General features: G+C 34.6%; 1 protein-coding gene across 3 annotated transcripts in view; it reads left to right on the top strand.

Annotated features, from left to right (window-relative positions):
• UBR2 (ubiquitin protein ligase E3 component n-recognin 2) overlaps window positions 1-13,745 on the top strand; it is a 51,258-nt gene extending 37,513 nt beyond the window's left edge. For all 3 annotated transcript variants that reach the window (XM_082756429.1, XM_082756427.1, XM_082756428.1), the window contains 16 exons: window positions 517-678; window positions 1,429-1,526; window positions 1,762-1,834; window positions 2,611-2,759; window positions 2,853-2,908; window positions 3,354-3,450; window positions 5,322-5,389; window positions 5,650-5,785; window positions 6,454-6,544; window positions 6,815-6,945; window positions 7,349-7,457; window positions 7,719-7,775; window positions 9,281-9,358; window positions 9,649-9,819; window positions 10,511-10,612; window positions 11,354-13,745. In XM_082756429.1, the coding sequence (XP_082612555.1) occupies window positions 517-678; window positions 1,429-1,526; window positions 1,762-1,834; window positions 2,611-2,759; window positions 2,853-2,908; window positions 3,354-3,450; window positions 5,322-5,389; window positions 5,650-5,785; window positions 6,454-6,544; window positions 6,815-6,945; window positions 7,349-7,457; window positions 7,719-7,775; window positions 9,281-9,358; window positions 9,649-9,819; window positions 10,511-10,612; window positions 11,354-11,495 (1,720 nt within the window). In that variant the 3' untranslated portion in view covers window positions 11,496-13,745. The remainder of the gene's footprint in view (window positions 1-516; window positions 679-1,428; window positions 1,527-1,761; window positions 1,835-2,610; window positions 2,760-2,852; window positions 2,909-3,353; window positions 3,451-5,321; window positions 5,390-5,649; window positions 5,786-6,453; window positions 6,545-6,814; window positions 6,946-7,348; window positions 7,458-7,718; window positions 7,776-9,280; window positions 9,359-9,648; window positions 9,820-10,510; window positions 10,613-11,353) is intronic.
• Window positions 13,746-15,516: the final 1,771 nt, after the last annotated feature.

Below are 15,516 nucleotides of genomic sequence, written 5' to 3'. Positions count from 1 at the left end.
TGTTCTAATACTTCTGTGTCCTTCTTGTGCTGGGGACCCCAGAGCTGAATATCAAAGTAGTATATTCAGTTCATTTTCATAGAAGATTCAGAGATAAACCACCAGTTGTTCCAGGTGCTGCTCTGTTGTGGTCTTCAGTGGAATATGCACATGAGTAATGCTCATGGTGTCTCCCTTAATTTTGCGTGAAACAGGATTTTTTTTGTTTAATTGTTCAACATTCTTTCTGACTTTCTCCCCCAGCTTTCTCATAAAGGGATATTGCTAAAGTTCTGGATAAAATGTAATTGTGATGGTCCAACAAACTTCAGGATCTGGGGGGATTTTGGATACCAAAAACTGGGGATAGCTTGCACTCAGTAATAAGTGATCAGCCAGAGGGTAGAGCTTTCTCCTTTAGATAATTCTCTTAGTTATGGTTTGGGAAAAAGCAAACCAGTGTCTTTAAGTATTTGTATGTTTTTATGTTAAAGTACTATCTTATCGATGTCATTAATATCTTGCTGTTCTCTATAGATATTTTGATGCTGTTCAAGCAAAAGAGCAACGAAGACAACAAAGATTACGAGTACATACAAGTTATGATGTAGAAAATGGTGAATTTCTTTGCCCACTTTGTGAATGTTTAAGCAACACCGTTATTCCTCTGCTTCCTCCACCAAGAGTTTTGTTTAACAGGTCTGTTTGCTTTATAAATGTCTTCACGAAGAATAAAAAAGGGAAAAAAAAAACACATACAAAAAACAACCAACAAACAAAAAAAACACAGGAACACAAACTTCCCAAACCACTTAAGAATCCCAAAACTCCAGACAATCCCTAACTAAATTCAGTATTTTGTCTATGAAAGTTACCTTCAAAATTAATTCTTATTTGTTGTAAACTTATTTCATGAGTTCTGCTTTTATGTTGTGGCATCGGCTTTTACGTTTGAGATGCGAATATTGTAATTTTTAACAAATTTAGCACTAGTGGAAACTGTAACAGGAGTCACAAACACTATAAAGTACAGATTGAGTCTTTCACTGTTAGAGCAATTTCTAGGATTCTGCACAGTTTAAGACCAAAACCAGCAACCCCCAAACCCTCCTACCTGAACCAAAGGCTGTTATAATCTCAGGAATAGCAAATTCTCTTTCAGTTACTTTTGTCTTCCAAAATGTTTAGTGTTTCATTTTTTTTAATCATCTCAAGTGGATTGCTTCCCTTCTTTTGGTTTATGGATCATTCTTGGTTATTTTATGATTTGTAATGGTATGAGAGGACAAAAAAAGTGTAGGACCTGCAGGAAAACAACTGAAGATAAAAAAAAAGAAAAAAAATGTGGACAAATCTTTTAGAAACAAAATTGTGGAATACCTATGAAATATTCTATATATAATTTGTCTTTAAATAATGTGTGTTCTGTTTATATATATTTTTGGACAGGTTAGACTTTTCAGGCCAACCAAACCTCTCTCAGTGGATCAAAACAATATCCCAGCAAATGAAAGCACTGTATTTACTTCGAGATGAAGACCATTCAAGTAAGTCTGAAGAACTGTGTATATCTATATGTGAAAATGTTACTATACTCATGAAAAAGACCCAGTATTACGGTTCTACCACTGTGGAGTTGAGAGATGCTAGAAAAGTGGCAAGAATAGCCTGGAATTTCAGTTTCCGGTGATGTGCTTCTGCAACTTCTTATAATGTGCAAACTACATATAGATGAATAATCAGTGTTTTATTTCTTTTTTTTTTTTTTTTTTTTTTGGACAGGTAATTCTAGTAGTTCAGAAAAAATGGATCAACTGCAATTGCCTGAAGGTTTTAGACCAGATTACAAACCGAAGTATGTATTTTATGTCTTAAAAAAACATTAAAGTTTCCTCTCAAAATGATAAAGTGAAAATAGTATGTGACTTGTGTAAGCTATGAGCTCGATAATTGAGGTGAAAATAGTAATTTTGCTCCAGTTAGTAAAGTTGATCCTATTATTATGATGGTATTGGACTTCAAATCACAAGTAGTAGATGACTTATTAGAATTTGATGTGAAGTGCGAGTGTGCAGAGAAGACCCTGTACTTGTATAAATTTCAGCACAAGGATTAGTGTTTTTTTCTGTATTACGTGTAATACAGGAGTCATTGTTATAGCTCAGCACAAGAAGTAAAACATTAAGAAGGACTGGAAAACAAAGCATGTTAATATGTAATTTCAGCTATTATGTTATGTTTGTATTTCAGTCTACCACTTCTTGACTTAGGAAGAAAATGTTAATTATTTATATGGTATGGACACGCATCTGCCAATTGCACACAAAAATGCAAGACACTTATCCCAGCTGATGATGGATGTTGTCATCAGTAACCCACAATTTAGTCTTGACTATTATCTTTGAACACTGGATATTTTTAACACTAAAAAATGAAACTGGGTCCAATCAAAAAATAATGGGGAGTGTATCTAGCACAGAAAAGAGGTTAAAGAATCCAAAGACTCAGAGACAGACACCATAGTTCTTAGTTAAATATTACAAATCTACAGGATGAACGATAATCATTAAAAATACTATGCTGACAGCAGGGTAAATGATGAATTAGTAATACTGTTTTCTTTTGTCTTAGGAATCCATATTCTGAGAGTATAAAAGAGATGTTGACAACTTTTGGTACAGCAACATACAAAGTAGGTTTGAAGGTTCATCCAAATGAAGAAGATCCACGTGTACCGATAATGTGCTGGGGAAGCTGCGCTTACACGATACAGACCATAGGTACTAATGTGTTCGTTCTGCTCCTTATTTATGTATTTTGGAATTCAGTTAGATTAATAGTGCTAATATATTTTGGTGTCTTGTCTTTTCCAGAACGAATTTTAGCTGATGAAGATAAACCATTGTTTGGTCATTTACCTTGTCGACAGGTAAGGATTAAGTAGCAATTCTTCTCTGAATTAGTGAAGAAAGAGAATTGTGCTTCTTTAATGCAGAATGTCTAACTTCTAAGTTGTGGTTATTTGATAGTTTTCTTTGTTGAATCCCACTATTTAGTCAATCGTGATCTGATTATTAATCTATTCAAAATCAGTATCTGATTATCAATCTATTATCTATCAAAGCTATTATCTATTTTCATAAAAGCACTGTTCAGTAAGGCCAGGGTTCTCATGGTAGCAGTGAAAATAATACTAAAGGGAACTTGTATATTTGCGTGAACATCGGTATCTTTGCTGTGTGCTTAAAGATGCTCAGACAGCTCCAATAAGCTACAGCTGAGGGGCCTGAAAAAATGCTGTAAGATAAAAGGCTGTTTTCATCTTAAAGAAGTTGAATAACTGTTGCAGTGTCTCCTTTTCTTTGTGTTTAAAGGATGACTGCCTTAAATCATTAACAAGATTTGCAGCAGCTCATTGGACAGTTTCATCTCTTTCAGCTGTACAGGCTCACTTTTGTACTCTCTTAGCATGTAAGTTCACCACCTTATTCTATTTTTTTTAACAGAAAGATACAGAAAGATGCCTAAAGATTGTTAGTCTTTATTACACAAAGATTGTTTTGTATGTAGAGGTTTTAAGTAACAGACCAAAAGCTAGAATTTTCACAGGTGTACCCGTATATTTAGTTGTACTGTGGGATAAAAAAAAATTGCGTTTCTGTTAGTCTGTAGTTCTAAGATGAAGTATGGGTATCTCACTGTGAAGGAATTCTACTGATTTTTTTCCCCAGCTTTTTTATTGCTACTTTTAGAATGGTGCCTCGAACAAAAGAAAAGAAAGTGTGGTCTTCTACACTTAAATGAAAAATGATGCACTGGAATTTTAAAAAGGAAGAAATTAAGGTTAATATAGGATTGAAAGGAAATTGGATGTTTGTGGAGGTCTGTAATATATCTACAAACTTTTCTACCTTTGAAATGTACGATCTGTGATAAGATGGTTCTTATTACAGTAGCATGAAAATTTTGAGAACATCCAAAGTGTTCCAAGTTTGAACTGTTTATAAACACAGCTGAAAGGTCTGAAGCTCAGCCTAATGTTGAAGTTGGCTCAGTACATGATGTCTTTTTTAAAGGCTCCAGGTGATTGACACTTCTGAAATCAGACTTATGCTATCTAAATAGCACAGTAATTTTTTTTACTGGTTAATAACAGTACTGAGAATTAAATAGAGTAGTTTGAACATTAGTGGGATTCTAGTGTAAAATGTTAAGTTCCATGGTGGAATCGCTTTTCTAAAGGGAAATTATAGTTAAGTTGAGAGAAGAGGAGCAACAAGTGGAGTATTCTGAAATAGGATACTTCTAATATTTACCATCAGTAGAGCAGAAAAATTTCTAAAATGCACGCATACACTGATATTACTAGTGGAATTAATACCACCTACTTCAGCAAACAGTTGACAGCTTTGTGAGAGAGAAATTATTTCATATCAGTTCATAGCAGTATAATTGATTGAGCCATTTTGTATGCATAGCTGAACAAAAAATATTGCCAGCTCTTTGACTGGAACTTTGTAGTACACTATTCTGCATGGTTTGGTGTTTTTTCTTTGTATTTAAATCTTGAACCAATTTTTCTTTGAAGTTCTATTTCCCTTCAGTCCCTCTATACGGTACAGATACTGCTTTTGTTTTTATGGAGAAAATGTTTTCTAGTTTTTTATTTTACAAAGTTAAGAATAAGGAGAACTATCATTATCCTTTGATCTGTCAGAATTCTGTGAGCTATTCATAAAGATAACCTATCTAAACAAAAGCTTGTTTATTGGAAGTCCCTTGTTCCGGTCATGTTTTTCTTATGGAAGTACATTTCAGGATTTTGGGCTGAGGTCTGTGCCTATAAGCTTATGAAAGTAAAGACATTTAAAATCTGAGCAGTGATGAAATGTTTGTTAATAGAAATAGTTTAAAAATATGTCAGATCTTAAGCTATTAATGTTCTGTGACAGTGATTCGTGTTTTTGTTCAGTCACTCATAGTTGAGCTTATTCATGGGTCAGAACTTGAAATAATATTGCACTTTGTCTCCCGCTGGAAACAGTACCAATTAAGGACAGTCACTGTTGTATTATTAATGGCAGCACTAACTTTATGGTAGTTAGTTTGGTTTTGTTTCATTCATTTCAATACAGTGTTGTCAAGTAGACAGAAATCTTGTTCAATAATGTTGAACGACTCTTGAATTCTCACACTTCTGGACAAAAATGATGCATCTGTATATTAAGTACCTTAAGCATATTAACCAAGGAGATGGCTCTCATAACTGACGTACACTAAAATGTTTTCGTATACATAAGTTTTTAATTGGTAAAACTTATTTTTCTCTTTAAAATATTTAGCACTGGTGCCTAATGAAAAAAATGGAAATCTTCCATGCATACTTGATATCGACATGTTTCATTTATTGGTAAGTATTCCATAATATATATTAATAAAGCAGGGTTAAAACAAACAGAAATGTATACTCTTTGGACCTTCTTAAAAAAAAAAAAAAAAGATCATTCCATTAAGTAATGGCTGCTTAGCTTCAGAATTAGCCTTATGAGTGTATGCTGCCTTAAAAGGGTATAGCTGCAGCATAAGTAACAAAAATGGAAAGATTCAAAAGGAAATGGAATATATCTTTTTTTTCTCGTTTGTCTATTTATTTATTTTTAATTTTTACAGGTAAGCTTGGTGCTCTCTTTCCCTGCAATACATTGTCAGGATTTTTCAGGGGTTAGTCTTGGCACTGGAGATCTTCACCTGTTTCATCTTGTCACAATGGCACACATAATACAGATTTTACTTACCTCATCAACAGGTAATGCCACTTTCTTTCATCTTTTACTGAAATGATTACTTGAGTCTGTACTTAGAAAACACTTCAGGTGCTAATAGTTATTAGCACGCAAATTAAAATACATGCAGTGTACTGTAGAAAATAAAGTCGTTGGTGCTGTCTCGTTCAGTCCATATAAAGTATGGATAAATTGTACTAATTGTACTGATGATAGCTCATTCTTTTTCTTTATTACTTAATGCTGGAGGTTTTTATTTTGTTTTGTGGCATAGCTAGTCATGAGTCCTGCTTTCCAGCTAATGTAGCTGTGCCTGGAAGTTTTATTGCAGAGACTTGGCTTAGGCTTTGCATAATTAATAAGCTGCAGTGAATAAGGAATCAATGCCTCTTCTGGCAAGAAGAACTGGCTAAGGTATAGATTGCCAAAAGCCAAGAACTCCAAGCAAATATACTAAAAACCCAACCAGTTGAACAAGTAAACCAACACCTCATGGAGTTGACAGTAGCATATACTTACCACATCATAAGTACAGCAGAAAACTTGGGATAACTATGGTGTACTGCAGAAGAGTTGGCCAGTGGAGTGTTTTGCTTAGTCTTGGTCTTTTTCTCAAAACTTGAAAATTTACGTTCCTGCTGACCGAACTATAGAAGTAACTTTTTTTTGTTGTTATTCCTTTGTTTTTCAGAAGAGAATGGCATGGATCAGGAAGACACTAGCAGTGAAGAGGAAGTAGCTGTGCTTACGCTTTATAAATTTCTTTGCCAGTGTACAGGAAGGTAAAGAGGCAGTCTTTCAGTGCTTGAGAAAACTTGCTGGGATCTGAAATATCAAGAACATTTTCCTTAATTTACCCTTCAAGTTACTTAAAATGTTATTAATCTATTTTAGCGTTGTTCTTAGAGTCAGCTTGGAAATGAGCACTAGACATAATTCTTGTTTGAACTGAAGTCAATAAATTACTATGAAATATGACTGAAGACTTAGTAAATACGGCTGTTAAACTGAAATGATTAAATAAAAGAATTTTCTTTCTGTGTTCTCTTAAGTGCCTTGAAAGAAGTTTCCTCAGGCTGGCACCTGTGGAGGAATCTAAAAGCTGGAATCATGCCTTTTCTGAGATGTTCTGCTTTGTTTTTTCATTACTTAAATGGAGTCCCAGCACCCTCGGAACTTCAAGGTACTGTCTGCTTAACGCTCTTTGTACTAAACCAACTTTCCAAAAGACACACAAAAAAATTTTAACAGAATGAATTACATTTCAACTTTTTCTGAGAAAAACTAATTGAATGAAGGCTTGCAACCAGTGCAAAACTGTATCTGTATGATAAGAAAAGGTGCACAGCAGAGGTTAGAGCAGACAGCAGTTTTCCATCATTGCTGTCTGGTGCCATTATCAGAGTTCTTTCATACTTCACACTGCATTTTGGGCATGGAGAAATACAGTTTTAAAAAAAAAAAAAAAAAAAAGAAAAAAAAGAAATACAGCTGTGCCATCTTGGGCTGTATTTTATTTAGTGTAGATAATGTCATTCAAAAAAAACTCGATTATGAGATTTTTCCTTTTTTTTTTTTTTCTACAGTGAATGGAACAAGCCAGTTTGAACGTTTGTGTTGTTATCTTTCCTTGCCAAACAACCTCACTTGCCTTTTTCAAGAAAATAGTGAGATCCTGAACACCTTGGTAGAAAGGTAAGGTGGGATTTTATGCTTAGTTTAAACATAATAGAGAGTTCTGCACAAGATAATATTGTAAGTATTCTCCCAGGAGTCTGTATATTGAAGTGGAAGTGAATTAGATTTTTAAAACCATTTGTGAAAGAACTGTTACCAAAAAAAAACAAAAAACATTTTGTTTGTAGAGATTATGGAATAGATGTACTCTGGAATTTTTACTTGCTTTCAGAATGTATTATCTCTTTAATTTAAAGGCTCTTTTTTTTCTTCCTGTAGTTGGTGTAGTAGCAATGAAGTAAAAAGGTATCTGGAAGGCAAGAGACATGCTATCAGGTAAACATGGAGAAATTTTAAGCAGATGGGAGAAACTTTAACGTTGAAGTTTTCTTGGTGTTTTGTTTTTTTTTTTTTTTTTTTCTGAAAGGATGTTTCTAGGAGCATAATATCAGTCCTGTTTTATTGAGTGGCTGAAACACTAATCCACTACGTTAGTGGATAAGCGAAGAAATATTGAGATTTTGTAAGGGAAGTGAAATACAGGTTACGTTAGTACATTTTAATGTCAAAGTGAAATATTAGTTATTTAGGCTGATCTACAGTAATCAGAGGCTATGGCATTTCTTCTTTCATTTTCTATAGTAGATTTGTACATGATTTTAAAATGTATGCTGTTGCAAGCAGGTGTGTATAACTTCTGTTGAAAAATACTAACTGTTGAAGATCATCTTACACAATCTGTTTAAATAATACAAATCATTCAGTAAAATTAACACCAAGTTACTTATTTAAAAAAAGTTTGCTTTTCATGCACATGTCTTTGCTAAGCAATTACATTAAATGTTTTCTGAATTCAAAGTGTAGTGGGACTAGAGTTTGTAGTATTTTATTTTTGAAGGTTAAAAATAGTGGTCATCAGTTATCCAAATAATTATAAGTGAATATTAAGGTCCCAGTGCTGTCATTACAAACATACCCCTGCGTTTCACTCTATTTTACACATTACATAAAGTCACTTTTAATATTGTATGTGTGATAAGTTTAAGTGACAAAAATTAATCACTTCAGCTGTTAAATACCATGCTGTTAACAAAATATCTTAAACAGTAAGAATACTTTTGATTGCATAATTTTCTGTTGTTGTGATTGAGATTTTTTTCTACTCGTTCCTTTTGATGTTTCTTAAGTCAGGTTGTATATAACTTAGTGTTTTTTCTACTCAGCATGGTCTAGTACATTGCTTATTGCTAATCTCTATTTACATTTCATAGTCTAATTTGTATTATTTGTAGAGACAAAGAATATTAAAATGTACAGTATCTGCAAAAAAAATAATTGGCATTGGAACTTTATTTCTAAGGATATTAATATTTGGTATTAAGTAGGTGCTTTTCATTGCATGAATGTTTCAGGATGCAAGTTGCCTAAGCTGGAGACCCAGACTATTTTCCATTCAATATTAGTGACAGGAAAATGTAAAGCAAATTGATAAGGGATCAGAAAAAATATTTTAACACCTGGAGTGACCTTATCAGGAGGTGTTCCTAAAAGTACATATATGACATGTTTTGCCTACATTTATTCTCAAATCAATTAAAAAAAAATGGAAAAAAAAAAAAAAAGTACAAGAAAACTGGAGGTAGTCTAACTGATATTAGAAGTGGGTTCCTTTTTTCTGAGATGCCACTTAGTGTTTGAATGGTGATGAAGAGAAAAACTTAAAAAAATAATAATTTAATTGCAGATGCTGTTTAGGTGACTTAAGAAAACAAGATTGTGCTTGAAATCACTGTGTATTGCTTATTAAACTTTGAGTGGTTAATTTGATTGTTTTCTTCTAGCTATGCAAGAGAATCCAACAAGTTAATAGACCTTCCAGATGACTACAGCTGCCTCATTAACCAAGCGTCTAATTTCTCGTAAGTTGTATGCAATTATAGTGAGAACCCCTAAAGTCTTCTGCTCCTTTTGATGAACTGGAAAACCTCTAACTTACACAGTTTTTTTGAAGCTTTTATAGACTCATGGAGTTAATGGCAAGTACTGAGTGTCATCTTTTCCAGCAAAAACGCTGTATTTCAGTGATATAGAAATTGCAAGGGTGGATGTGTATAACTGTATAAATGTTTTTAAAATCTTTTGAATATTTTTACGATGTAGAGATCATACATACAACAGGATTTATTTTTTTTTTTTTGCTTAATAAAAGGTGTCCGAAATCAGGTGGTGATAAAAGCAGAGCTCCAACATTGTGCCTTGTGTGTGGGACCATGCTGTGTTCTCAGAGCTACTGTTGTCAAACTGAATTAGAAGGAGAAGATGTTGGAGCCTGTACTGCACATACGTACACTTGTGGTTCTGGAGTGGGCATATTCCTTAGGTAAGGAACCAAATACCTCTGCTTATATTGCTAGGTTAGATAGTGTGTGTGGACATTAATAGTACTATAAACCTGATCGTAGGGGTGGTTTTTGTTAATAACAGAGTTGCCTACAAATTGGAGTGTATTTTTCCTCTTTATACTTTGGTATGTCCAGAGGTTGTTTCTTTGAAGATGGAAAAATCATATTTCATGTTGAAGTGGATTTGTTTTCTGTGTGTTAATTTCCACTCAAGTATTAAACAAGGTGAATTCCTTGGCCCTTTTTTTGTTGTTGTTAAAATTTGTTCTAGTTGTCTTCCTGTACAATTAATCTACAGTTCTCTTGGCAGCATTGGACTGTAATATTGCAGTAATTGTCTCAGGTCATTATGTGCATACAAGGGAAGGTTGGATAATACTGTTTTCACTTTGGCAAATATTAGTGAGAATTGAAATTGCTTTGTTTTCTTGTGGTTGTGTGGAGTACTTTATACAGATTGTTAATAATACATGACTGTTAAGAGTTATAACAGGAAGAGTGTAAGATCTTTATTTAAAAAAAAAAAAAAAAAAGTACCTTTAAGAATCTTCCCATGCAGGCTACGCAGAATGGAAGTAGTTGAGAATTAGAAAAACAGTATCTATGAAAGTATGAGTAACTATGTGCCTAAAAGTCAATAGGTAAAATCTTGTCTGTGTTTCTCTCTAGAGTACGAGAATGTCAGGTGCTATTTTTAGCTGGAAAAACAAAGGGCTGCTTTTATCCTCCTCCTTATCTTGATGACTATGGAGAGACAGACCAAGGACTCCGGTAAATATTATTTTAAAAAATACCTTTTAAAGACAGGAGTTTTAATGCTAAGTGGCTTGTAAAATATACTCTGGTACCTTTTTATTTGAATAAATATTACAGATGATATTATATTTTGACATGTGCTGCATATAATATTTTCAAACATTTTAATGCTACTGTGTGTTTTTATATTAAAGGTGGAAGATCTTTCTTAAGTTAAAAACAATTGTCTTGAAGTGTAAAAAATTAATTTTTAGCATCTATAAAGTTGCCTAGAAAATAGAGCTGAAAACTGTATATATATATATATATATGTAGGGTATTTATTTGTATCATCTGTGCTACTTTTAATACTAAGTGAAAATACTGTGAGATTACTTTATACCAATGCATCGATTCATCTTCTGTCTCTGCTTCCCATGAGAATAGTTTAGGGATGATACTGTTTACATTGCTACTTCTGAAATTTGTCAAAATAATAGAATATGAACTGGTTCAGCATGGAAAGATTGCTGAAAGCCTATGTTCAGATTTCTGTGAACTGTACGTGAGATTTCCAAAAGCTGGAGGGAACCCTTGAGCAGTGAGGGTGGCAGAACAGATCCGGTAGCATTCCATTTCACTAATGAAGATATCTGTTGGTTTGTTCTGTCGAGACAGTAGCGTTAAAGGGTTATCTCAATATTTTGTGTGATGCCTGAATGTTTGTGCTTAGTTGCAGTGTTTTGTCATTTCTGATAAGTATTATCTCTTTTTCAGGCGTGGAAATCCCTTACATCTGTGCAAAGAAAGATTTAAAAAGATTCAAAAACTCTGGCAGCAGCACAGTATCACAGAGGAAATTGGACATGCACAAGAAGCAAATCAAACACTAGTTGGCATTGATTGGCAGCATTTATAATGGTTAACTGCTGAAGACTGGAACTTTAAGACTTTTGTAACCCAATAAGCTTTTCAAAGGAGGGATTAGGAAAAAAGGTCTGAGAAAATAAAATAAACCCAGTCCTTTTATTTAATCTTTGTTTTACAATGTATTTCATAAAGACACCAGTTAACATTAACCAAGTAAACTTCTTTCTATGTACGCAAGTTTTATTAGTCATATAATTTGCACTGTGCTTCCTTCACAGAAACCTCTTGGGTTATAAAACCTGGGCAAATGAACTTGAGTTTCTGATAGAAAAGAATGACTCTTTTTGGAAGTCTGACTATGTTTTTTCTTATAAACTACAAGAGCAAATGACTGCTGAAACAGAAACTAGATAGAGCACAATTACAGATTGTGTTTTGCCCCTTGCTAGTAATCTGAGCCGTTTTATTATTTATTATTCTGCATTTTAATACTTAAGCTGTGTGTACATGCAATGGAATGAAGTAAGGAAGCAAATAATGTAGCAAATGGATGTTTCTGTCTGCATCAATGGATAATTCACTCTTACACTTGATGTATCTAAAATGATTGTCATTTGTACTCTCGCAGCTTTGTTGCTTCCAGTTGTTTTTTAACAAAAAAAAAAAAGATCCTAACACTAGCTTTATGAGTAAAATAATTTAATTTAAAGCTTTTTTCCAGAGCATTGCACTCCTTAGAATTATGTAGCTTGTAATTTTAATTTAGCTTGGAAACCCTTTCATGTCAATTATGTGATTGGTTCTAGGTATTCAAGGGTTGACATTGTGCTTTAGAAGATATTTTAAGATAATGACAATGCGTAAAAATGTAATGAAAGCTAATTTTTTTAATTTGCAGAAGCACAGAGGATATTTTCTTCACTTTTGTTAAGAGTCAACTTTTAAGGTGCAAATCCTATCTACTTTTTGTTGCAGATGAGCTGAATGGTTTGCTCCAGCTTTGAAGGGCCACAATCAAACTGCCCACATTTTTGCATTTGTTCATTTTTTTCTGTTGTACCATCAAGTATATTTACTTTTTGGCTTGATTTAAAGCTCTGTAAAGATGTTTGCATATAGTATATTTTATAAATATATTCTATAACTGCGCAGATTTGCACTTGATATGAGGGTGCCTGAAGGCAGTGAGTTTTCTAGTTGTATGTAATTAGACCACCAAGGTGTCTCTAAAAGACGACATTATGCTTATTGATTTGAAATAAAATTCATTACCTTTATCTCTCCTATATTCTGACAAATTAGTTAAATCTTAATTCACACAGTCCTGTTCCTTAATAATCTGTGGTTCTTTTAGGTAAGTCTCACTTTCTGACTACATCTTCAGCCCAGATAAGCAACCCCTTTACTGTCTGCTCTGTCTTCAGTTACACTTGCTCTGACTGGATTGTTTCTATTTTTACAGATTTAATGCTTCAGATAAATTTTGTATATTCATGGTGTACAGGGCAAACATTTGCTAACAGTCTTGAATGAAGATATGAAATAAAGAAATTTGGCCAATGCAGATTCCTTTTTCTTCAAAACAGCAGAGACTGCTCGCATCCCTACTGCCGTTTGTAGATGTAATCCTGTATCTATTGTCACTTCTTGTGAAGAGACACGTGGAAGTTGCATGAAACAAAACGGCGTTAATGCTTCATTTTTGCCTTCCCCTCTGCAAGCTGGTTAATATATCAACAGTTTTCTGCGCGTGGTACTTAAAAATCACTTTTTTTTGGTGATGTTACTGTTCCTTTGCAGAGAGTCGTCTTACGCTGTATGCCACTGTTTTAGATAATGTGTTACTGCACTGAAAAACTCCTTTTCCCTGTAAGCATATTGAAAAGATAATTGATGATACTGACAAATTTCTCTGTGCAAAGCAAAATGGTGACAACAAGAAGGATTTTTTTTCTTTGGAATCAGACTGAGATTGATTAGGTCGGTAAAATTATGACCGCAAATAATTACGAAGTACACCAGTAATTTTTTGTAAGCTTAGTCATTCTTTACTCAAGACTTCTACTTTCTGATTTGTTTTGCATGTGTTTGTTAATTGTAAAAATATTTATATATAACATTGTTTCAGTATCAGGGAAATAATATCTGTAATAAATTGGGTATAACTTTATTTGCAGATTCCATGTACAGTCTAGAATGTATTGTGTGTTTGGGGGAGGGAGAACACAAAACCAAGCCAGCCAAACAAAACAAAAACAACACAAAGTCCAAACCAGAAAATAATCACAACAGAAAACAAAAAGCTGAAAGCATCAAATAAATGCTTTTGGCGTTGAAATTAAATAAATTATTTTTAAACGTTGTTTCTAGAATTTTGCTGACCTTGTTCCTTCAAGTGTGTCACCTTGTTAATCACAAGCTAACAAATACCTGGATGTGCAACATCTGCAATTCCCTGGCTAAAAAATTAAGATGATTATATTATTAGTGTCATTTGCTTCAGTCAGCTAAACCTTTCTTGACCTTTCAAAAAGTCTAATCATCTCTTTAAAGGATTGTAAATTGTATTTTATGAAGTGATGAAGGTTGAGGTTCACATTCGCATTTTTTACTTGAAGATAACACTTGGTATTTTCCCTAATCTGCCGTAGGAGGCTCTTTCTTACTCTGGTGGAAGTACATGACTGAGATAACAGCTGATGCCTTCTGACTTGTGCCAACAACCCGTGCTCCCCACAGCTCTCCAACTACTTTACCTGTGATTACAGTGGGAATTTGTTGGCTGAGGTGCAGTGCTGCGAGCAGGTGGATTCTCAGCCTGTTTCCGTCTCCACCTCTCCCCGAGTCGCCTCCAGCTTCTGTCCGTGTCCATCGCCCTGGTCTTCCTACTGCTGACTGATCAAGTCAGACTTGGGCCTCCTTTTCCACTCCAGCGCTGGGAAGGGCTGAAGGACTCGGTGTCACCACGCTACATGGTTAACCTCTTGTCATTAGGAGGGTGGATGTTAACAGTCTGGCCATGGGAGATGATCTAGTTGCTGTGCTTGTACTTCCAATGTGAAGCCATACCAGCGCTCAGGCTCCAGGCTTGGCCTCTCACTTTTGTATATTTTATTTTATGCTAAATGACTTAGTGTTTTGTTTAGAGGCTTCATCGCTCTGACCATTTTATCCTAGGCCTTGAATGCCTAGAGGAGAAGCTGGATGCTCAACCAGCTGTGAAAGTATCTCTAGCACAAAGTCTCAGTTGTTTTCCACTTTTGAAGATTAGATTACTAAAGGGGAGATGCATCTCAAAACAAGTTAACTTGTTTTGAAGTATTTTATGGCTAGAATATAACAATAGAGCACGCACAACATGCTAAAACCTCATTTTCTCCCTCTTCCAACTGAAGTGCAGATCAGCTTCTGAAAGTCAACTGCACCGTGGCCTTTTTGGAGCTCAGGCTTCCTGGTCTGGACGTGTAGGCATTGATCAGTATTTACCAACTTACTGCTGCTAGTCACATCCCTGTTTATCACTATGGGTCATTCTTTTAACCCTTGCTTGATGATTTCTTCTGCTTTCTGCATGTGTACATTTCTATTCATACTTCATTCACAGCAATTTAAATATTTCATCTATGAATCTTTGTATGAAAAACTGCACATTCTTATCTTGAAGCTGCTGCATATTTATCCTGTTTTTCTGCTCTTCTGCCACCTTTTCCCCTTTCCTGGCACGGAAATGTTAATGCCTAACTCTTTTATCTTTGCGTCTTAATGGAGAGTAATGGAGAGATTTGTCAAACGCTCTTCTCTTGGAGGAGAAAAAGGAGAGTTTCCGCAATGCACCAGGTGTAGGAGCTAAGACATGGCAAGTACTGATCTTCGTCTCCATGGCAGCAACGATTAAATGTTACTTTCATCAGTTTGTGAATATACATTTCCACAGCCTCTTTACAGACAGCGTGAGCTTGGAGGCGGTGAGTTTTCCAGCCTGTCCTTTGCGTAGGATCCTTGAATGAAAGCCAGGCTCGCTAGCGGGCACTAGGCAGGGTGGGACATCTGAGCTCGGGTTCAGAAGGCCA

The sequence above is a fragment of the Aythya marila genome, assembly GCF_965140915.1.
Source record: "Aythya marila genome assembly, chromosome: 3".
Classification (NCBI taxonomy): domain Eukaryota; kingdom Metazoa; phylum Chordata; class Aves; order Anseriformes; family Anatidae; genus Aythya; species Aythya marila.
Note: the sequence above shows the minus strand (reverse complement) of the source record. Positions and strands in the feature narration are given on the sequence as shown.